This window comes from Phoxinus phoxinus (assembly GCF_949152265.1).
Source record: "Phoxinus phoxinus genome assembly, chromosome: 5".
Taxonomy (NCBI): domain Eukaryota; kingdom Metazoa; phylum Chordata; class Actinopteri; order Cypriniformes; family Leuciscidae; genus Phoxinus; species Phoxinus phoxinus.
In genome coordinates this window covers 2,011,080-2,035,689 of record NC_136880.1, presented here as the reverse complement: position 1 = coordinate 2,035,689, position 24,610 = coordinate 2,011,080, and the positions used below count along the sequence as shown (strand labels likewise).

General features: G+C 40.1%; 1 protein-coding gene across 2 annotated transcripts in view; it reads right to left on the bottom strand.

Moving 5' to 3' along the window:
• Positions 1-1,281: 1,281 nt before the first annotated feature.
• Positions 1,282-24,610, bottom strand: part of LOC306998034 (NACHT, LRR and PYD domains-containing protein 3-like) — a 108,534-nt gene continuing 85,205 nt past the window's right edge. For both annotated transcript variants that reach the window (XM_079611765.1, XM_079611766.1), the window contains exons 14-16: positions 3,991-4,164; positions 3,340-3,501; positions 1,282-2,522 (exon numbers count right to left, since the gene is read on the bottom strand). In XM_079611765.1, the coding sequence (XP_079467891.1) occupies positions 2,423-2,522; positions 3,340-3,501; positions 3,991-4,164 (436 nt within the window). In that variant the 3' untranslated portion in view covers positions 1,282-2,422. The remainder of the gene's footprint in view (positions 2,523-3,339; positions 3,502-3,990; positions 4,165-24,610) is intronic.

Below are 24,610 nucleotides of genomic sequence, written 5' to 3'. Positions count from 1 at the left end.
CAGCCAAAAGGTGTGACCAACCCCCCACTATCCTTTGTTTGTATCTCTAGGTAAACTCAATGGCTGAGAGACAAAGTGTAATCCACAACTCTTACTACTCTGTAACAAACATAGAAAAACAAAATACTACTTTTACAGAACTTATTTTTACATATTTAGAAAATTTATATTTTATCATATTCGTTTTTTTATATACTTTTACAGTAAATAAATAAATGGAACTTACTCTTCAGCAGGGTCTAGACCATTCTGATAATCTAGTTCCTCATCAGTCAAAAAGCTCTCTTCTCCAGAAAATCCATCATCCTCCATGGCATCAAAAAAGGCCAGCGCTTGATTTAGATCCATGTTTCTCAATCTCTGACGATCCATTATTCTCCGTTTATTATTCAAAACTTGCGTCTCTCTGTGCGTCTCTCTCTCTCCCGTCGAAACCACTGTGCCGTGCGTCTCTCTCTCTCTCTCTCCATATCAGCCTTGGTTCATGCGTAATGACGCACCAACGTGGACGACGGATCAGCCTGTCATTGGTCAACAACCTCACGCAAAGCATCACGTGATATCCAAAATGGCAGCTAGCATCGAGCTAGCGGCAAAAATGACAGAAAATGTATAAATTATGGACATCAAGTGGATAAAACTTGGATATAAGCGTTTGGATTTATTGCTGAAACACTCTGAAAGGAAGCACAAGTTCCAGGCTGGATAGAAAACCTTCTGTAAAGGCTAGAAAGACACCAAAGACACCCCCGTGACGGCTAGCTCGTTAGCTTTCTGCTGCAAAAAACGGTAAGAAAATCAATCAAACTTTCATCAAATAATATAAATATTTATCGGAGGAGTCGCGTGGCGTCGTGGACGATGCCGTCGGGCTCAAAAGAATCCATTAAGTTATCTCCATGTCTCCACATTCATGATGCACCAACGGATATTACAATCACTTAATATAAACTTCTTGTTTATTAAACTTTTATAAAATCAAAATCACATTTGTTATGCTAATATCTGGAGCACTCTTCGTAGGATGTTACAATAGATTAATATATTAAATGATATAAACCGACTAAATCACAGTGAAAGCGTGAAAATCTAAATGCGCACCCGCACTAGCAGCTAGGCTAACGTTAATCTACAAGACTATGCGTAACGTTACACTATGGGTGTGTGTGAGACATATTACGTTATTAAACAACCTAGGTAAACGCATTAACTGTATAAAACAAGGGTAAGTTAACTTAAACGTTATAATCGCTAACATAGCAGACTACATCGGTGACAAAAGTAACTTACACAATAATGTGTTTTTGACATGATTTATTAATGACTCATCATCATCGATATTAAAGAGAAAATAATCACTCCATCCGATGTTTAATGTTAATAAAATAGCCTTGACTTACTGGAGTTCCACAACTACTGAAAAACTTTGTTCTCTCCCACCGGACTGTGTGTGTGTCGGTGGCAATGCATAGACAGTATATAAACGGCCGGTGCGGTGTTGAGGTAAAGGGGGAGCGGGCAGTGGAAGGGAGGGGGGACTCAAAATGTTTAAAACTTTTTTTGTTGGTGCCCCGTTTGCATTTGTATTGTTTTACTACTTGCACAATTATTTTAAGTATATATTATTTACAATACACATATTTTATTTATATTTTAGGGGGGACAACCCTCCGATAGGGGGGGGGTCCTGACCCCCCCCGCGATTTCCGCCTATGCCCACGTGTGATTTTAAATATTTGTGGGCCACTTCCGGCTCACACACATTTTGTGCGGGCCATAAGAAGGCCTGCAGTGCCGCATCATTGCCTGCCGTGGCCCACATCCGTCTGCTGTCTGAGGAGCGAGTGAAAGACACACAAATGCTGTTAACTGGTAAACATGTTTAGTCGGTCTGTAGAGGAGAAGAGACTCCACAGAACAAAGACAATACACTGTAGATCTGTGCATCAGACACACACATAACTAACTTCATATACAATAAAACAATAACAATAAACATATTCTGTGTTAGAGAGATTATGTAAATGTTTAAAAGTTACATGTAAACTTTATATCTTTGAAACATTTATGTGCAATACTTGACAATCACGTTTATGATTAGAAATATTTTAATAATTATGGATGAGTTCAACCCAAACATGATTATATTTGCAGGCCTGATAGTGGAGATTTCTGCGGACACTCATCTGAGCTTCTTCCTCTGTTCACCTTTAATTACAACTAAACCATCATTTGGCTGAATAATAAACCAACATTAATCTTTCAATATCACATGTTTCTAATACGCATAACACACATGCTGCTTTATTTAACTGTGAAGTCTGAGTCTCTTCCTCCTGTATGACACACATTAATCACACAGTTATTCTCCTCATAGACAGCAGTGACTCTTCTGTGGATCTCCTGATGGTTTCTGCTCCTCTCATCTCCGTTTCACAGATTTAAACCATGATGCAAACAATCCACCGACGTTTGGTGATCGATCTTCATCTACTCTGACGTTTGGTGATCGATCTTCATCTCTGTAAAGTAGAACAGACGAGAAAACAATCAGTGTTCAGAGGAACAAAGTGCAAATTATTATATTTCAATTACTGTTTTTTTTGTAAGAATAAGTTAAATTGAATTCCTGTAATCAGATTAATTACTGACTTTACATGATCTGCATATATATTTGTGTTTTTAAATATAATAGATGTAAAACCTGAATAATGTTTACGTGTGTGTGTGTGTGTGTGTGTGTGTGTGTGTGTGTGTGTGTGTCGGTGTGACTCCTATTGAGTCTCTGTAAAGGAGAAACTAATGAGTGTACGGCGTATGGAATAAACCACAGGGAGCAAATACTAATGTTACTTTGAGTTAAACACACACCTTTAGTTAAAGCCGCTTGTCCTCTAGTTTAAACATGTCTGTCGGCTCTTAGTAAATCACTGAGAGTAAAGTAAGTGTAGAGGAGTGTGACGTGTGGCTCGTCCCAGTAAAAACACACTGGAGACAGAGACATTTCTCCTGTGAGCTGAAGCTGGACCTGCACTGAGTTTAGCAGGAGTGCAGCGCTTTCCTACAATCTGACCAAGTCTGTTTTCACACTGAAATGATTCACTTCTACTGACACAGTTCATAAAGCAGGTGTTGATGTGTAAAGCTGTGACCGTGAGCTTCTGTTCTCTTTCCTCCTGTGTGTTCAACATTTCAATAACTTCACATTGTGTTCTCACACAAACCCTTTGTTGCAATAAAGCTTAATGATCATTTCCTTTCACGAATGTTTGAAAGGTCTGTTCACATATCAGAGGAAAATGAAGATGTCTTTAATATCTCAGAGTGATGTTTCCTCACCTCAGGACACAGTTTGAGTCTCGTAGCTCGTCTCTGAGCCGCTGCTTTGAGTCTCCCATCTTATTGAGACTCAGATCAAGCTCTTTTAAAAACTGCAGTGCTTTTGAGTCAGTCAAAGACTGAGTTAGAGAAGAAACATCTGTAATGCCACAGTGATATAGACTAGAAAGACACAGACAGAGGAAGAGAGATTATCTTACAAACAAATCATGAATGTGAAGAATTTTACACAGATATAATGTGAACTCAGACTCACTGTGAGATATTGAGAATAAAGTGTTTTAGTTTAAGAATAACAATAGTTCACATCTATGATGATCATCTTATTGAAGAGCTACAGCAGCATTTAGTGTCCAATAGTCTGTTCTGAAACCCAGTCACACTAGTTCTGTGCGCTGAAGACACGGTTTCTTCTCTTTCATTTTAACTATTTATTTGACGTCTCTCTTCTTTATTCTCTGTTGAAAAGGCAGATTTCTGCATGTACACAATCAGTACATTGTATCAAACGCTGGAAATTAAACAATTAATATCTAGATAAAAAAACACATAAAATGTGAGCAATAGGGAAACCCCAGAAAGTGCACTGCTGTCTTCAAATAAATAAACTTCAGTCACACTGTAATTGCTGTACAGTATAATGACACTAACTGTAGTTTCTCCAGCTTGAGTTGTGGGTTCATCAGTAGATCACTGAGGTTTTTCACTCCAGAGTCTCGTAGTGTATTCCAGCTCAGGTCCAGTCCTCTCAGGTGTGACGGGTTTGAGTTCAGAGCTGAAGTCACATCAGAACAACCTTCATCTGTCATATCACAGTAGCTTAACCTACATTAGCAGAGAGAGAGAACAAAATAAGACAGAAGAAAAGAAAACTGTTTATTCTGTAACATCACATCATCTTCATCAGCAAATAAAGCAGAGGAAGAGGGATCTTCATCTTTATTTCACCAGATCACAAAATACTACTGTTACATTCTAGCTCCCAAAGGGAGGAGAGCCTGACAACCCATTGCTCGGGCCCGCCGATGCCAGCAAAGGAGGTGTGGAGTCGCGGCGCGAGAAAAGGACACAAACACCAAATACCGTATAAAAATGAAGCTTTTATTTAGCCACGGTAATAGTGTAAATAATAAACAATAATAATTATCTGGGAAAAGGGGAGGGCTGGACGGACCAAAACAAAAAAATAAAACAAAACAAAACCCCACCACTAACCTATACTAAATATAGAAAAAAAACACAATCCCTATCTGGCACACGATCAAGGCGCCCTAACCAAACTTACAGCTGGTGGTCCGCCCAGGTCTAGCTGGTGTTTCTAGACAGAGAAGTATCCCTACAGGTGATGTATGTATACCCCGGGGTAGCTCTAAATCTACACCCCAACTCCCTATGAACAACAAAGAAAAAAAAGTAATTAGTACAAATAATAAGATTTCACAAACAAACAAGTGCTCCGTCCTGCTACTACAAGTTCCAACAAATGGAACACAAGTTAGGTTTACTAACACACAAAAACAGTTTAACCCCCTGAGGTCGGCAAACGCGCGGGCGCGTTTTGCTCGTTTTTTTTTACATAGCAGCAAAATAGACCTAAAATACTCCGTCGGTTTTGGTCATACAGACTTAAGAAATATGAAAAAATAAGCTGTTAAATGTCTACTTTTTTATGTGTCCACTTACAATCTAAATAAAACATTGTGCTTTTGTAAAATAAAGAAAGTAAACAGGGAGTGCTTTATGCCTCTCCGTCTCCGTGAACTTTTTTTCTGAAGCACTTCTCTAAACTCAAACAAAACTCAGCGAATACTATTCATTAAAAAGAGCGAGAGATCAGCTGTGCTCATTATCGTTCTGGCACCTCATTACTCCGCTAATTTGACACGCCCATCGAGAGCGCGCGCTATTCAAACGCAGATCTGAAGCAACACATGCAAACCAGTCAACGCCCACAACAGCTGGACAACACACTCGCTGTGAGGAATAGCTCTGCTAATAATATCATGATTATCCTGGAAATTTTACCTCAAACGTGCTGGAGTAGCCGAACAACGGATCCAGCTGCAGATCATCAGTAAGTGCTTTGTTCTAATCGCGATATGAACTGGTGTCTGTAATCCGCAAAAGACTGTTTAAATGTGAATCGCGTTTCTGTGTTTGAATGAATGAACGGCACATGTGCATGCGTTTGTTTACTAACGTTACAGCTCGCGCGTGTCTGTGTGTGTGAATGAAATATCTATTGCCTACTGAGATGAGTAAAAATCGACTGAATACGTTGAAATAAAATGTCTTTGTATAAGCAACATTTTAAACTGCAAATTAACATTTATGGCTATATTATAAAAGACGATATGTTACAGAAGAAATATGAAAGACAACATTTCGTTTTGGATAGATAGGCCTAGATTATAAAGTTTGTACTGCCACAATAAAACCTAATTTCCAAGGTGCAAACAAAATCTTAAAAGGTCAATATAAGCCTTCTCTTTAAATTATTTTTGTGTTTTATTAGTGACAAATTTGGGGAGAGGATAGCCTACATAATCCAAAACTTTCTGAAAATACGAATGAGAATTAACTGCACAATTACTAGAAATGTTTACCTTGGATATTATACAATTTGCAAGCATAGGCCTACACAGTTTGTGGAAAAATACACTTTTTTTCAAGATGTTTCCAACTCTGAACCAATTCTGTAGATGTAATATATATATATATATATATATATATATATATATATATATATATATATATATATATATATATATATATGTGTGTGTGTGTGTGTGTGTGTGTGTTGTCTTTGCATTCTTTGCATTCTGTGTGGCTCAGTGACACACTCAGTGAAAGGCTCATTAGTATGCAGCATTAGCAGGTCTTTGTCTCCAGGTGTGAATGAGGACATTATTCATGACCTTGTTGGATCATTCACGCCCCCCTGCATATTGCCTTTCCAAACAAAAAGTGTCTTACAAAATTTAAATCAATCTATTGTTTAATGTGAACGATTAGCCCGGATGATTTTCAGATCATTTTGAAGTAAATACTCTAGCCGACAAGATCCATTAGTCAAAAGTATTGTGGGAATATGTGAAGTTGGTCGTTTGTGGTCTTATATCAGAACATTTAAGTTTGAGTTTTTTGAATAACCACGCATAAATAATATTCTCTCAAAAATGCAAACATGTACATACATGTTGCTCACATATTATGATAGTCATGTTCGTGCTAAATAGAGTGTAATTACACCTTTGCCATTAATATGTTTATAAGCAACTGAAAAAAATACAAATATCAGTGCATATCAAAACATCTCAAGGACCCCAAAAACACCTTAGACTCCAGAGGGTTAAAACTATTATCAAATGTGTCAATCAAAATGTCAGAAAACCAAACACACACACAGGGTACAAACCAAACCAAAAGCAGGAACAGAGAGAAAGAACTGATCCAAAACTGAGCCTTTTAAAGAGCCCAACCAGCTGCAGCCACTGATGACTGGGCGGAGTTCCAAGTCCCAATCAGCCGTTGAACCACCAATCAGCTGCCGGAACTGGTCACAGAAGCCATCTTACCTGGTAGAAAAAACACAAACACACAAACCACAAGCAATACCAGAACAAAATGACTATAAAACGAACCCAGAACTCTGGGGACGTAACACGTTACAAAGCAGTGCTTTTGCTGACTCGAAAGCAGAGCTGCACTCTGCGGACCATCTAAAAAGTACTTTAGGACTGAGCAAGGTAGTTAGGGGTGCTACCACTGTTGAAAAGTTTTTACAAAAAGTCCGGTAGTAACCCACCATTCCAAGAAATCTACGTAACTGACGGCGTGTTTTAGGGGCAGGATAGCTAGCAATAGCATCCACCTTGCTAGCTATGGGACGCACTTGCCCACGGCCCACCTGTTTCCCCAGATATGTTACAGTTGCTTTACCGAAATCACATTTAGCCAAATTTAGGGTTAACGATGCATTTTCCAAACGCTGGAAAACCAACCTCAACGTGGAGAGGTGTTCAGCCCATGTGGGTGAGTATATTACTATGTCGTCGAGGTAAGCTGTACAGTTGGGAACGTCATCAAACACAATGTTAACTAAACGCTGAAAAGTAGCGGGTGCATTGCACATTCCAAATGGCATAACTGTATACTGTACGAAATTATCGGGGGTCACAAAAGCCGAAATGTCAGAAGCACCTGCCAATAACCTTTAAGCAAATCGAGTTTACTTACAAAAACAGCCGAACCAATCCGGTCAATACAGTCTTCTATCCTAGGCAGCGGATAGGAATCTGGCACAGTTACTGCATTTACTCGACGGTAGTCCGTACATAAACGGGACGTGCCGTCTGGTTTCGGAACTAAAATACACGGGGAGCTCCAAGCACTATGACTACGTTTTACCATGTTATGTTTTAACAAGTAGTCAACCTCACCTTTCATTAACTCACGTTTTTTTGTGTTTACCCGATAGGGCCTCGTGTGTGTCCAAACACGAGGTCAGCAGGGCTGAACCCCAACGATTCCTGCACTGTTTCCCTAATAGCAAACAAAACAAAGGGCACCCCCTCATCCCAATCAGCACCTGTTTCCATACAATACTTCCTCAGCATGGTTTTGAGTGTCTGGTGCCAGCGTTCAAGAGCCCCTTGACTCTCTGGGTGGTAAGCGCTGGAGACCTGGTGCGATATGGACAATGTGTTTAAAGTCCCACTCCGATCATATTTTGAGGTATTTTTAAACATTCCCAGTGGTCTTTAAATTATGATTATGCCATTTTTAGCCAAAATCTCAAAACCTGTGCCGTTTCTGGGACTTCGCTTCAGCAGAGCGGCAGTAGCTCATTAGCAATTCGCCTCTGCGCTGTGGGCGGAGCCGTTGGCACGGAGAAGCATTACAGTATTATATATACACGTTAATTATTATTATCCGAAGTTAATCAAAGTTATCACCGATCACCGATCATTATTTCACTCCGAGACGTCGCGGTAAAAAACAGCTCGACTTCGTCTCAATATTTCATCCCTCCCACAGTGATCAATCAGGACATATTTAGTATCAGTGTATTGCCCGGAATTTCGGGATTATTATGATGCTAATGTCACCGCTATATATGAAAAACTGACTGACTCTCTCACGAGTGATGGGCTTGACACACGAGAGGACAAACGACTGCGACAGGCGAAACTCGTCGCCACCCGGCGTGTGCAAGTCTACTTGGACGAGCGCGGAATTTCACATGCACGAATGTCGCCTGTTGCTTGGCTGGAGGAGGCTGGCTGCCCTCTCTCATTATGTAATTATGTAATTATTGACGGTATCAGTCTGTGCTCTCCAAACTTTAGTTTTGACGATTGATAGACGGTGAAAAGTGACTTATTTGTTACAGTATGTGTTCCAATTTGAGTATGAGCTCGTGGCCCCGCCCAGTGGAGTTACTACGTCATAACTCCAGTCTATTTTAAACGGCATTTTAGCGTCTGCTACTGATTCACAGACATTTGAATGTAGAAATACTCAGAAATACAACTTTGAGCTTATTTTTCTCAAGATATGTCCTCTAACATCAGAAAAATGCCACAAGAACATGTTAACACCTAGAAAAACATGATTTTCATCGGAGTGGGTCTTTAATGCAGATGAAAACAGTTTGGACATAAAATTAGTCCCTTGATCCGACTGGATCACTCTGGGAAAACCAAAGGTGGAAAAGAACTTGATCAGACTCTTAATAATTGTCTTAGCTGTAATTGTTCGGAGAGGAATAGCCTCCGGGTACCGAGTGGCGCTGCACATAATGGTAAGCAGAAACTGGTTACCTGTTCGAGTTTTTGGTAATGGACCCACACAGTCAATAATAACCCGCTCAAACGGTTCTCCAATCACGGGAATCGGGTGAAGTGGCACACGAGGAACAGGTTGGTTCACTTTTCCTGTAAGTTGACACACATGACAGGTTTTACAGTATTGCACAATGTCCGATTTTAATCCTGGCCAGAAGAAATGTCGGAGGACTCTGTTGTATGTTTTTGTTACCCCTAAATGTCCGGACCATGCAGGGTTATGAGCCAATGACAATACTTGCTGTCGTAGTGGTGATGGAACAACTACCTGCCAAACTGTATCCCAGTCCTCACCCGTTTTATGCGCAGTCCATTTACGCATTAGAACACCAGCGTCCACAAGGTAAGCAGTCTCCTGTACTTTTGCGTTTTCAAAAGAGACCACAGAATCAAAGCATTTATTAAGGCTGACATCCTCTTTTTGCCACTCAATCAGCCTCTCTGATGTGATGGATGACAACACATCACCTAACTGGGGAGCAGGGCCGGAGTGGGACTCATTTTCAGCCCTGGAGTTTCATGCCTTAGACCGGCCCACTTTAGTTCCCGACTGACTATATTAAAATAATGTAATTAAACCCTCAGTATATAAGTCTGCAATAGTGCACTGTTCTGTACAGCCTTGTAATTATTTAATAATAATAGCCTTGTAATTAATATTATTTTCTATTCAGTGCAATAGCCGTACAGGGATTTATAAATACTGTACAAAGGTCCCAAAAGTGATCTGGCTAGGGGGCATATTATTTTTCCACTGTCATTGTATATCTGTGTTACATAGGAATCAATTGTAATAAAATTATTCTCATTCTGAGCACAGTAGCCTATGCAATAGGCTATTCCTCTACCTGCTCTCCTCTCTCATCTCCTTCTCTCATTCTTCTTCTCTCAGTCTCTTTATCTTTAGGCTACCTGTAAATCTCCCCTTCCCGAAGCTGAGCTTTGATTGACACAGTCTTTGCAAACTGATTATTTATGTCGGTTGTTTAAAACTTCTATCGTAAAACAGCTGTTTAGTTTAACCACTTGCATCTTATCTCGTGAAGCGTCGTGTTGGGATTCGCGCGCGGCCGCGGCTCGCGCTTCTGTGAACATAAATCCCGCTTGCTTTGATCGGTCATCTCAAACATTTTGCCATTGCAGACGAGCGGTGTTTGAGCGCTGAAGCAGCTCAGATGATGAGGTCGGTTATTGTCGCGATATGCGAGTCATTGCAGCACCAAATTTGAGTTAACAGGCAATTATTTCACAACGTTATACACTCAGACAAATTACCGAGGTCCGGACCTCGGAGACCTCAATGGTGGGTACGGCTCTGACTCGTAGGCTTTTTGGCCGCTTGAGTTTCTAGAGATTTTTTATTATTCTGGCCTTTTCAGCGCCGCCTTTGCGCCTATTATCCTTGTTTTGTATCTCTTATTTTTGTGGGGCTGCGAGAAAATAATAATAAATAAATAGTGGGGCTGCGCCGTGACTGGAGCCTATATAAAGCATTCAACCCAGTGCCATGACAACACCGGCCCTCCTGGCCAATAGAACAGACCGGCCCACCGGGAATTCTCCCGGTGCTCCCGATTAGCCAATCCGGGCCTGCTGGGGAGCGACTCCGCATCCTCCTTTCTCAGCCTGCACAGAAGGTAACCCCTTTGGTTTAGACTCTACATCTACAGGTTCAACCCGTTCAAAAATAGTATCAGACAAATTCACTGTATCCCTCTGCATGTGAGCCTGTGCCCTTGTTAAAACACATGCAGGGAACACTTGAGGGTACTTCTGAACCAGGAAAATGTCAGAGACATTAGATTGAGGTCTGTCTGTTACTTCTAGTACTGGAGACACCTTACCCCCAGCAATGTCGTTTTCTAGCAATAGTGCTACCCCTTCCACTGCTAGCGTAGGCACCACCCCATCACGGAAACTGAAACCAAATCAGAATGCAAGTGAACCCAGTGTAAAGGCACAGAAATTGGGTTGGCTTCAATACCACACAAAAGTATATGTGAACCACAGTATGTCTGATCAGACCATGGCAACACATCTGTAAGGATAACTGACTGAGCCGCACCAGTGTCATGTAAGATTTTAATTGCCCTCTGGTCTTCAGTTTTCCCTGTGCATGAAACACCCAGACACAAACGGAGCATACACCAGGTCTGGTTTCCTTGCGAGTACCTCGCTAGCACTTCTAGCTTCCTGGTAAGAAACAGACTGAGTTAAACCAACACTCTTACGGACAGGCGGAGGTGACTTAGGCTTGTTCTTAACCCCCTGGGGTCTGAGGTGTTTTCTGGGTCCTGGAGGTGTTCTGACATGCTCTGATAATTGTGCTTATTTCTGTTACTTGTGATATTTTCATGGCTAAAGTCTTATTACACTGCATTCATCAAAAACTCTGCTACAATAATATGTCAGCAGCATGTATGTAAAAGTTTGTAGTTTTGAGATAATAACATGTATGCGTGGTTTGTGAAAATGACACAAAAAAAAGTCACTGAAATGAGGTTATGAAACCCAAACTGATTATTTATTCACAAGACTTTTGAAAATTGTATCACGTAGCCTAGAATATTTGCTCCAAAACTATGTGAAAATCACCTTGACTACTCATTCAGATAAGACAATATATTGATTTAAAATTTGTATGACATGACTTGTGTAAGAAAGCTTTATGCGAGGAGGCGTTAACCACCATGAATATTGAGTGTTTCACACTTGAGAGAGACAAAGAGCCTCCCATAATGGCCCTATTAGGAGCTCTCAGGGCCTATGAGGAACTGTGAACAAAGAATGAGGAGATTTTTAAAAAGAACGGCTTTTTGATTGTTTGGATTTATTTACAACACAACATAATCCAAAGATACACAACAAATGGCAAAAAAGCACATTATTTAACACACTGAACTAAAGACAGAGACTTAACCAGTCACACACCTTTGTGCCATTCCTGAAACATAGTACATACCTGTAATTTCCCAGATGTTTGATTTTTCACTTTACCATGTTCTGCTCATGTTGAAGTCAGCAGGACTATACCTAAAAAAAAAAAAAAAAAAAAAACCTGTGAACATGCTGATATCAAGAGAAACTAGGGCTGCACGATTTTGGGAATACATTTTAGATTTGTTCTGGTTAAAATTGCTTTTTAAAATGTATAAAATACACACACACACACATATATATACTTATATATTTGAACACCAGGCATACGTGCAGGACTGCATAAAATAATAACAATAGTAGGCTATAGCAGGCATCGTTAAAAAGGAACACTTCAGTAACACTACACTAGAGAAAAATATATTTATTATCATATGTTACTTCAAATGTTTACATCGATATGACGTTACATCGATATGACGTTATGAAATGAGATTGGAGTAAAAACATGAAGCCTATGTTTGGGGCGTTTTGCGGATTTTTCTGTCCGAGCCCGGCCCGCGTCCGATAGGCATAAATATATATTTTTCTCATACTAATTACACATGTACGTTTGTTTGTGTGGAAATTATTCGGAAATGTCAACAGATGAGCGCAGCAGCGCACAGAGCAACAAGGCTCTTAACACCGGCGCGCATGCACGTGTCTCGTTGTCACGGCTACATAAACAAATTTCCGCACACAGGAAGACAGATGTTATGGTAATATTTTACATGTATTTTAATCACAAAAACGAACGTTGCATCAAGTGAAAGCATCAGGCACATTGGCTACCTACATAATAAGATAAAATGTTCAATGCCGCGCTGATGTGGGCTCGGGTCGAACTATTTCAAACACACAGCGCGACTGAGAACATTCACTGAAGCATCGAGCAACAGTTCGACTGCAATGTGAAGTTTATGCAACAATACTAACTAATATAATTCAGAATTATTTCTTACCTTAAAATCTTTCTTGTCTTCAAATCGCGTTCTTCTTCTTCGGTAAATCCAATAATCTCACAGCATGTCTTCCAAACTCGACGACTGCAGGACTGATGAATTTTGGCGGCGCTTTGTTGTTGATGTAATGGGCGCGGTCGCGCGACGCGTGGACGATTTGCATCTCTATATGTTTTGCGCGTGTGGGTGTGGTCACATTAAAACTAATGAGGAAGGATTAGAGAACTTGGATATCTTGTTGGTTTTATACAAATTACTTAAACAGAGAATATTTGTTTTCGTTTTGAATCAGATCATTTAAAACTACACACTTAAATGTTTATAAATATATAGAGCTCACAAATGTGTGACAAGTATTCGCTGAGTTTTATTTATGTTTAGAGATGTGCTCAAGAAAAAAAAAGTTCACGAGACGGAGAGACAGAAAGCACACCCTGTTTAATTTCTTTATTTTACAAAAGCACAACGTTTTGTTTTTATTGTAAGTGGACACATACAAAAGTAGACATCTCACAGATTATTTTTTCATATTTATTAAGTCTGTATGACCATATATGACGGAGTATTTTAAGTTTATTTAGCTGCTGTGTAAAAAAAAAAAATCGCGCAAATCACGCCGGCGTGATTGCCGACCCCAGGGGGTTAAGTAAGAAAAAATCTGAGATTAAATGGCCTTTCCGGTGGCAATAAAAACATTCCCTCTCCTCTTTCCTAGGACCAGTAGGAGGGTCTGAAGAGCGTGATGCACTGGCCACTGGTGAAGCGGATGTCCTGCTCTGACTGGATGCTGTAAACACCGTTTTATGTGTTAAGGCATATTCATCGGCCAGGACCGCTGCCTGACCCAACGTCGCCACCTTCTTTTCACTAAGATGCAACACGATTCTTTCAGGTAGGTTGTTCTTAAAATCCTCCAACAATATCTGATTTCTCAAAGCCTCATAAGTAGATGTTTTGTTAGCTGCACACCAGCGGTCAAACAAGGACTACCGCTTTTCTTATAATTTCTAAATCGTTGTCTATAAGCCTCTGGCACCAGCTCATAGGCACGCAGCACGGTAGCTTTAACCACATCATAATGTAAACTATCCTCTATAGAGAGAGAGGCCACAACCTCATGTGCCTTCCCAGTTAGCTTACATTGGAGGAGTAGAGGCCAGACATCTTTTGGCCACTGTAGGGCAGCAGCTACCCGCTCAAAGGCAGAGAAGTATGAGTCTACCTCAGACTCACGGAATGGGGGAACCACCGCAATGTTCCTCCCCACATCAAAATGACCTGGCTTGCCAACTGGGTGAGAAGACGACCCAGCCTCAAGCTCCATTCGCCGAATGTGAATTTGAGCTTCCTTGTCTGCCTCAATTTTTCGAATTTCTATCTCATACCTTCTTTTGTCTTCCCTGTCTTTTAGGTCTGCTTCCACTCGGGCCGTTTTCAGCTTCAGGCGAGCGACCTCTACAGACTCGGGGGGACACAGGAGACAACGGGTCGTATTTTGGCAGAGTACGAGGCACCGGAGCTTCCCAACCTCCCTTCGACGGTGCAGGCGAGGGATTCTCTTCGGTGCTCTCGTCCTCCCTCTCATCCTCTGTTTCCAAGTCCTCCACAACCATAACTCCTACCCTTGACAGACTCAACAAATGGCTTTTGATCGCCATTACTAAATTTGCTTTACGAGCCTGCCTATCAACTGTAACCTTGTAGTAGTCCGCTAGCGCTAACAAATCCACCTTACGCAGGTTAACCAATGAACCCAATGAGGGCTCCGCAATAAAGCCTGCCACATCTGGAGTAGCTGCCATGCTCACACCTTATCCAGTACAGTCCTGAACTATTCAATACACAACGAACACTACAAATACTAACAAACTACAGGGCAGAACAAAAACTACTATGCAAGTCAACACTACTAGGCCTTACTCACACCCCAACACCACACCCCAATAACCGAGCACCGGGTGGTCCGAGCAGTGGGGTGCCAAGGATCCCGGATGAGCCCCCAATTGTTACATTCTAGCTCCCAAAGGGAGGATAGCCTGACAACCCATTGCTCGGGCCCGCCGATGCCAGCAAAGGAGGTGTGGAGTCGCGGTGCGAGAAAAGGACACAAACACCAAATACCGCATAAAAATGAAGCTTTTATTTAGCCACGGTAATAGTGTAAATAATAAACAATAATAATTATCTGGGAAAAGGGGAGGGCTGGACGGACCAAAACAAAAAAATAAACAAAACAAAACCCCACCACTAACCTATACTAAATATAGAAAAAAACACAATCCCTATCTGGCACACGATCAAGGCGCCCTAACCAAACTTACAGCAGGTGGTCCGCCCAGGTCTAGCTGGTGTTTCTAGACAGAGAAGTATCCCTACGGGTGATGTATGTATACCCCGGGGTAGCTCTAAATCTACTCCCCAACTCCCTATGAACAACAAAGAAAAAAAAGTAATTAGTACAAATTATAAGATTTCACAAACAAACAAGTGCTCCGTCCTGCTACTACAAGTTCCAACAAATGGAACACAAGTTAGGTTTACTAACACACAAAAACAGTTTAAAACTATTATCAAATGTGTCAATAAAAATGTCAGAAAACCAAACACACACACAGGGTACAAACCAAACCAAAAGCAGGAACAGAGAGAAAGAACTGATCCAAAACTGAGCCTTTTAAAGAGCCCAACCAGCTGCAGCCACTGATGAGTGGGCGGAGTTCCAAGTCCCAATCAGCCGTTGAACCACCAATCAGCTGCCGGAACTGGTCACAGAAGCCATCTTACCTGGTAGAAAAAACACAAACACACAAACCACAAGCAATACCAGAACAAAATGACTATAAAACGAACCCAGAACTCTGGGGACGTAACACTACGGTGAAAATGTGTGCAGAAATATAATGTGAACTCAGACTCACTGCGAGATATTGAGAATAAAGTGTTTTAGTTTAAGGAGAGACACGGCAGGCAAAAACATTTTTATTTAAGTTTTTTGAGTCAGTTTTCACTGGTCAATTTTGAGATTTTGGGATATTTGTCTTCATGTCTTCTTTCAGACTTGTGGTGGAAAAAAGTCAGAAATACACATTTAGGTCTTTATTTTACGGCACTTTGTCTGTTTGCGTGTGTATATTCCTCATAAATTCAACAAAAGTTGGTGTTATAAATCATCCGCTGCTCCGCGATCTCTGTCTGCTCCTGTCATCACACACACCGTTAGAAAGCTCTCTCTCTCCTGTACAATGCTGTCTGGTCCAAATATGGTCATTTCCTGTTTATCAGCAACCAATCGTGGAAGTAAAAGGGGGGATTTAACTCTAAATGCGCAATATCATTGGCTGATGAAATCTTTAAAGGGGCGGTATAATGCCCTTTTCACAAGATGTAAAACAAGTCTCCGATGTCCCGAGTGTGTGTGTGAAGGTTTAGCTCAAATACCCCACAGATATTTTTATATAGCATGTTAAAGTTGTCACTTTTTGAAGTTGAGCAATAATATGTAGTTTTGTGTCTGTTCCTTTAAATGCAAATGAGCTGCACAGGGGGTGGAGCTTCAACAGCTTGTGTCCTTTTGCCTCACACACACACACACACACACACACACACGCTAGCCTGGGTTTTCCCATACTGCCTTTGCGCAGCGCAATTTTATTCACGCTGAAAGGCAGTCTGGATACCATGGACCAGATTTTCGCCTCGTTTAGGGAACCAATCACAGAACGGGGAGGGAGCAGCAAGACGATGATGACATCTATGCGACACAACTAAGCAGTTTGTTTATATCTATGGATTCAACATGGCAGCAGACGCGAAGCTACCTTTTGATGCAGCCTTAGATATTGTTCTAATTAGTTTAGAATGCAAGTTTATTTCGATAAAAGAGCAGCTTTTGGCGTCTCTACATACGTCATCTGGTATAATGGAAACGATTGGCTATGAGCTACGTACAGGCGCATTTGATAGACATTCTTAGCACCCAATATAGGCGCCGGGCATTCGTAAACCACGCCTCAAATACGAGAAAATGCACGTGGTTCCAAGACCAAAGTCTCAATGAGAATTGGGTCTGGCGTTAGCCAGGCTACACACATGCACTGGAAATTTCAAAAACTTTTAGTTCATGTTCAACCCGGAGTCAGACAATTATGGAGAGACTCAAGAAGAAGTGACAACATGTAGAAGCAACAGGACATTTCTGAATGGTTAGTTGATGAATTTATGCAGCTGATGTGGAGTTAACTATCTTCTAGTATTGATTAGCATATTCTGTCATGATAATCTATAAATCGTGTTCAGGGGGCGGGGTTTATGTAAATTTTAGGGTTGCTGATGTCATTAACCCGGGAGGAATGTCGTGTAGTTCCTACCAGCCGTTTGTTGTCGTCCTTTTCTTTAAAAGCAAATATCTTCCTTTGCTTTGAACTTTGAGCGTTGTAACTTTGCAGATGTTGTTTATGATCAAACAGCAACATTACACACTAACTAAAGCTAGAAAAGTGAAATCATAATCAACCACCCATTTAAAGCCCGTTTCCTCAAAATGACTTTTCTCTCATTCTCCAAGTCTGAAATCTCCACTTCAGTCGCACCGATATACACCAAACCTTCCAGTCTTGTGCCTAGTTATATTATGAAGACATTTACAGAGGGATTTGTAAATATATTATTCCTAGCCTGATTTATATAACAGTTTATTCCAAAAAACGTGGCGAAAATCAATTTTTTAAGGCTATTCACAGTATATTCTGATTTACAGGATAACAAAAGTAGATATCCATAAATCCCTCTGTAATTTCCCCCCATCTAATATGTGAACAAATGAAAAAAGAATTTTGAACCTGGCTTTATCCAATACTCAGATTTAATTTTTTTTAAATATATGCAAATTAGCACATATTTAATTAGACAATGCCTAATTTGCATATTTAAACATTAAATTACAGAAAACTTATAATACATTTTTTTCTCATCTTAATGTAGGCAATCAACTGGAAAAGTTTCATGGTGATATCTGCTAGTTACACATTTTACCCTATTCACCTTTCATTTTAAAGGCTGTATTGCAGGGTTCATTTTTCAACGAATTTGTACAATTTGCTTGTTGGTAATGTGGTGGCGATTTTATAATTTTCATTGATCTTTAGTAAAATATAGATGATTCAAAGAATGTCACATGTGTGTCTCTCACTTGTAGTGAGAGAAGATTCTGTTTATGTACCTGGGGAGGCAGAAGGGGGAGACACTCCAGAGAACAGACGAACAAGGACCTCTGACCTAGATATCAGAAGGATATTTGGTGCAGGGGGGCTTAGTGGGCCAACTAGTGACGTAAACTAGTGTTATGGCTTCCTTGTCTATGGAAAACTACTGGATGGAAAACTACTGTGGGGGGAAGGCTCTGCGGAGAAGAAGGCCTTGAAACTTAGATAAAAGCTAGTTGAGTCTGTCCGAGGGTGTGTCACTCTTCTGCACAGGGTAACAACTGTGTATTAGACTGCTCCTATTCTTGCAAGAATAAATACTTCTATTTTATAATTTGACTCTCTTGTCTCTTACGCAGTGATGTTTGTTTGATGAATTTTTGCCACAACAGTAATGAACATTTTAACTGTTATCCATTGTATTTTATGATGTTGGGTATCACAAAACGGAATATAATACGAAAAAGTAGGTACTATCTTACAGCGGCAACGATTCTCCTTTCCGCCACAATGCATTGCATGACGTCACCTTGGGGAGAGAATCTACCAAAGCCCGCCTTGAGAGTGTTGTGGCAAAAAAAAAAAAAAAAAAATTTAACAAACACCGCATTCCCAGGCAAAAGAGACGTCAAGATCCAAATTGTTTTTAAAAGAAAAATATATATTTATTCTTGCAAGAATAGTTCCCATTCTAGCCACACAGGCCAGACAAAGGCTGGGGTGAAACCCCCAACCTTTACAGGCCAGTTTGCAGGGCAGAGTGAGACACAGAGAGTTATTTGGCTGGTAGTTTTATAATGTTCTTATCAAAGCATTCTCTAAACACCCACCCCAGAGGGCAGGAACTGAGGAACTGGTTGCCTCAACCCCTCCCTAGCCTGGGGTCTCCTCACCTCTGTCTCAGTGTCACACACACAGCTGTATCAACGTTACAACATAAAGCTCAACATACAGAACACATGTCATTCAATGTTATCATTGAGAAAACAAAATAAGAAATAAAAGATTAAAATTGCCACTACAATTCTCCCTGTTTATTATTCTCTGATAACTAAATAAACGCAACAATTTTAAGTCATTTCATCACATTTATACCTTTCATTTCTGATTTTCCGTATAACTGATCACTTGAACCTTGTTGAAGGAGCAAGCAAGTAAATATTTAAACTGAAGCAGGGCTAAATGGATAAGCACTGTCACCGCATTCCCGAACTCGGACCCGCATTCACTCCAGTATAAACAAGAAATTGTATAGATTGTCATAGTATGAAAACCATATCAATTCAACACCCCTGGTTGATTTGAATAAACATACAAAAGAATAAAAATTATAACAAAACCCCTCATTTCAAATCCTGTCCTGCTTTCAATCCTTCCTCAGAAAGAAAAAAAACAAGAAAAACAAAACAAAACAAAAACATACCTTAATTCAATTAATACATTTCACTGTAACTTCCGCTACTCGAATCGTCTGCATAATTTTGTTCATCCTTCTAACCAATGTAGTTGTTCATTATTTTACTGGCACGGTCTGCCCTGTATCAAAAGTCTGCATCCTCTGTAAAGAAAAAGCAAATGTCAAATAGTAAATTCTTTTTTTTTTTTTGTGCTGCCGCATCTGCCCTGGCGTTTCCTGTTGAAACAGTTGTTATTATCACACTTTACAGACAACACTTTTGTTAGGGAGAAGAATGACTTCTTGGTTGGTTGGTTAACTTTATTAACTTTATTGTCCCCAAGGGGAAATTCAGCTTGGGCACAGTGCAGAGTTGCTTCATAAAAATAAAAACATCACCAAAGACATCACAATCACAAAACATACAAAGGACATTGTTGACAACACAATTCCATGGATTAAAATGCAAGTCCTAAAGTGCTAGTGTGGTTGTTGCACATTACTCCATTGCACTGAAATTTGTATAAAGTGCATAGTGCCTAAGCTAAGGTGCTAGTATGTATTTTGCACGTTGCCCTATTGCACCGAGATCGTAAGTAAAGTGCTGAAGTGCTCACATATTTATTGTATATTTATTGTATTTCACATCGTTTAGCAGCTTAATGGAGGCTGGCACAAATGATAATTTAAGGCGATTAGTTTTACATTTTGGTACACAGAGTCTTCTTCCTGATGGCAGGGTTTCATATTCAGGGAAGAGTGGATGTTGAGGGTCTGATTTAATTTTTTTAGCCTGTTTTATAATTGCCTGATCATACAGGCTCTGTATAGGCTCATAGTCTCTCCTCCCTATAATTTTCATGGCTGTTTTGTGCATGTTGGCAAGCTTGGTTTTCAGCTTAACTGTTAGGTTGCCAAACCATGCACTAATTCCATATCTAATCACACTCTCCAAGATTGCATGGTAGAAGATCATCATGATCTGACTGCTCACACCATACAACCTTAGACGCCTTAAAAAATAAAGCCTCTGCTGCAGTTTATTGCACAGGTTGTCAACATGTGTGTTCCAGCAAAGAAGACTGTCGATGTGGACACCTAAATATTTATATGAGGACACCTGAGTTACTTGCTGGTTTTTAATGACCGCTGGCTCGTGCTCTGTAACTTGCCTCGGGTCGAAGACCATCTCCTTTGTTTTTTGAATATTTAAAATTAGATGGTTTGTGTCACACCATTTAACGAATGTGTCTATTTCGTCTTGGTACACAGAGGAGTCTGTATCCTTGTACAGAAGGGCTCAGGATCGCAGTATCATCAGCAAACTTCATTATATAGTTGTTAGAGTGTACATTCCTACAGTCATTGGTGTACAATGTGAAGAGTATTGGTGATACAACGCAACCCTGAGGAACTCCTGTGTTACAGTATTTGATCTCTGATAGCGTCCTATTGACCTTCACTTGCTGTGCCCTGTTAGTTAAAAAAGAATAAAACCATTTAATTAAGATAGTATTAACATTCATGTTTTTAAGCTTCTCTAAAAGTACATGAGTTTGCACTGTATTAAAAGCTGAACTAAAATCGACAAACAAGACTCTAGCATAAGCTTTTATGTTTTCAAGGTGCTTAGAAATAAAGTGCGAAATGCAAAGGATTGCGTCATCAGTGCTGCGTTCTTGCTTATAGGCGAACTGGCACACATCTAGCTTTGACTCTACATCCTTCATGAGTACTACAGACACAACAAATTTTTCAAAACATTTCATTACAATCGAGGTTAGAGCTATGGGACGAAAGTCATTTTTCTCTGAGGCGCCTGTTTTTTTAGGCAGTGGAGTTATAACTGATTTCTTCCACAGAGCTGGGACAGTATGAGTATATAACGACTGTTGGAAAATAGGGCACCGTGCCATTGTTAGTTCTTCTGCACAGCTTTTGAGCAGAAAGGCTGGGATGCCATCGGGGCCTGTGGCCTTGGCCGTATGTACTCTGCTGAAAAGTCGTTGGATGCTAAATGGGTCCACTTCCAGATAACAGGTAGTGTCAGTAGCTGGCAGGGACTCCAGAACACTATCACATTCCTGAGAGAAGTTTTGGGAATCAAATCGCAGAAAGAAGTCATTCAGCTCATTTGATTTATGTTGTTCGTCCAGTGTAATGATTTGTTGTTTTGCAGGATTCATATTAGTCACTGATTTCATTGTGTCCCACAGTTTTTTGGTATTCAATGTTTGGAAGTTTTGTTCCATCGTTTGGCTGTTTTTCCCTCGCATTAGTGAGGAGTTGTTTAAGTTCTTTTTGGACTACTGACAATCCCGCTCTATCTTTGCTTCTAAAGGCTTGCTTTTTCCTATTTATACAGTCTTTAATTTCTTTTGTAATATAAGATTTGTTGTTGGGGTACACTACTATGTCCTTCTTGGCCACCACATTGTCAACACAAAATCCTATATAGTCTGTTATAGTACTAGTAGCCTCATCAAGTTCTAATGAATGAAAAATTGACCAATCTGTACACATGAAGCACCCCTTTAGTGTTTCAATTGCATCATCTGACCACACATAAACAGATTTATGTTCGGGTTTACTTGACTTGAATACAGATTTGTAGGACGGTATTAAATGCAATGTATTATGGTCTGAATTGGAGATGGGGGGTTTTGGCTTGACTGAATATGCCCCCTTTATATTTCCATAACATTTATCTAAGATCCTGTTATTTCTAGTGTCTAATTTTACATATTGTTGGAAACCTGGCAGCGCACTCTCCAGTTTGCAGTGATTATAATCACCCAAGAAGAAAATAGGCGCCCCAGGTGAGCGCTGCAACTGTTCATGTGCGCACTCTGCAATGCGCGCGGCGGCTCTGCCTGCGTTGGCGCTGGGTGGAACATAAACAGCAGCTATAATAATATTGCCAAACTCCCTTGGTAAGTAATGAGGTCTCATAGATACACAAAGCAGTTCGACATCAGGGCTGCATATAGTCTCTCTCACTGTATATTGTTTACACCATTTGTCACTCACGTACATGCAGATTCCTCCTCCATTCCTTTTCCCGGACGTGTCAGAGCGATCGGCTCGCACCAGCGAGTAGCCACCCAAGTTGAGCAGGGAGTCCGGGACTCCTTGGTGAAGCCACGTCTCGGTGAACACCATAAGGTTAGATTCCCGGTACTCGAAACAGCTCCGTTGATTGATACGAAGCTCATCCATCTTGGGTGTCAGCGATCGCACATTGCTGAGGATTATTGACGGCAGCGGTGGTTTGTTCGTTCGCCGAAGGAGACGTTCCCTGATGCCTCCCCGTCTTCCTCGCTTGCGTTTAAGCTGTGTGCCGCCAGTATGTGTTGCTCGGATGGCTGCTGGTATATTATCCGGTGATGTTGATTGAAGTGGTCGGAGGGACAGCAAAGTTTCTCTGGAGTAACTACGACTTAGTTCATGTTTCCACTGCACGATTATCGCAGGACAGGAAATTAAGTGTTCGCTGATAAGAATCAGGACTAAAAGTATAATGTGGCAGCCTGGTGCCATTGTTTGGGGCTACCGACTACTATCGTGGTTTAGAAATTCTCCGTAGCCTTTAACAAGGCTTGCAATTGTCAGCTCCAATATTCCCAAGCACACAAAACTTTAAGATGCGAGTTAAACAAAAAGACTTTACAAACACTTAAGAGCAACAACAGCACTCGCCCGGGTCGCTACAGAGCTGCGCCACCGGAGTCTTGCAGGGTTTTACTCAATTAAACCCAGGGTTCTCCTCAACATTTATTGTTCCACCTGTTCGATGGCTTTCATCCAATCTGAACCCCTTAGTAAACCATTATTGGCAATAATTGTTATATCCCCCATTTTTATGCACCATTTTACTTGTGCATCAATTTAACATAATTGTGTTTGGATTCACTAAACTAAACATTGTCCTGCAGACATCTTTCTCTGCCTCTTAAACAAAATGTTACATTCTTCACTCTAAGCCACAATCTCATCTTCTTATCAAAGTATTTGAAATGCAAATGGCCCTCAGTCTCACTGCGTATCCTGCTTTTCAGGTCTGTCTTCTCGATAATTTGATATTGATCTAGGCAAAAAAATGTTTACTGTATTGTTGCTGTCAAATCTATAACTTATTTTATTTCAATCCATGGTGGACGGCGATCTACAACTCCACAATTCCAACTTCCATCAGTACTTTCAACTGATCTAGAAATTCATTCAAATCTACTGTATATCGTAAATGACAAAAGTAATTATTACCAGATAGAGCTTGATGACCAAATCTATTCAGAATTATCAATATATATATATATATATATATATATATATATATATATATATATATATATATATATATATATATATATATATATATGGGCGTTTCTTCAACTACGGGCACTTTTAGCCTTGTGAAGTTGAATAAAAAAAATTTGTTCAAAAGTCACGTAACACAGTCTTATAAGTTTAAATAATTTGTCTAGTTTTAAGGCCTGTAAGTGGACAAACTTAGATTACAAGAGAAATTGTAAATATTTTACATTTTTTCCGACCTGCAATGAACAAATGTCATTTCCACCACATATCAATATACAGCTGTTATTTAAAAATAGAATAACTTATTCCACTCAAGAATTCTCTAAGATCATTTTTGTAACTAGTTTTATCAGTTTTCCCACAATATGCAACAATTATACATTTTTCAATGAGATAAATGAACTGCCCTAAGGACCAAATGCTGAACTGTACACCTGTCACACTCTGAAATTTAATATTGGTTTGGGCAAGAGCTTATTAGAAAATAAATAACTTGAATTTTTATATTAAGTAAAGCATGATCTCATAAATTGTGGTTACATTTTTAATGTGTAATGAGAACTTTTTTAATATTTTTAAAAAGTGTGTGTGGTGATGGAAATGACAGGGCGGTGGTGGAAATGACAG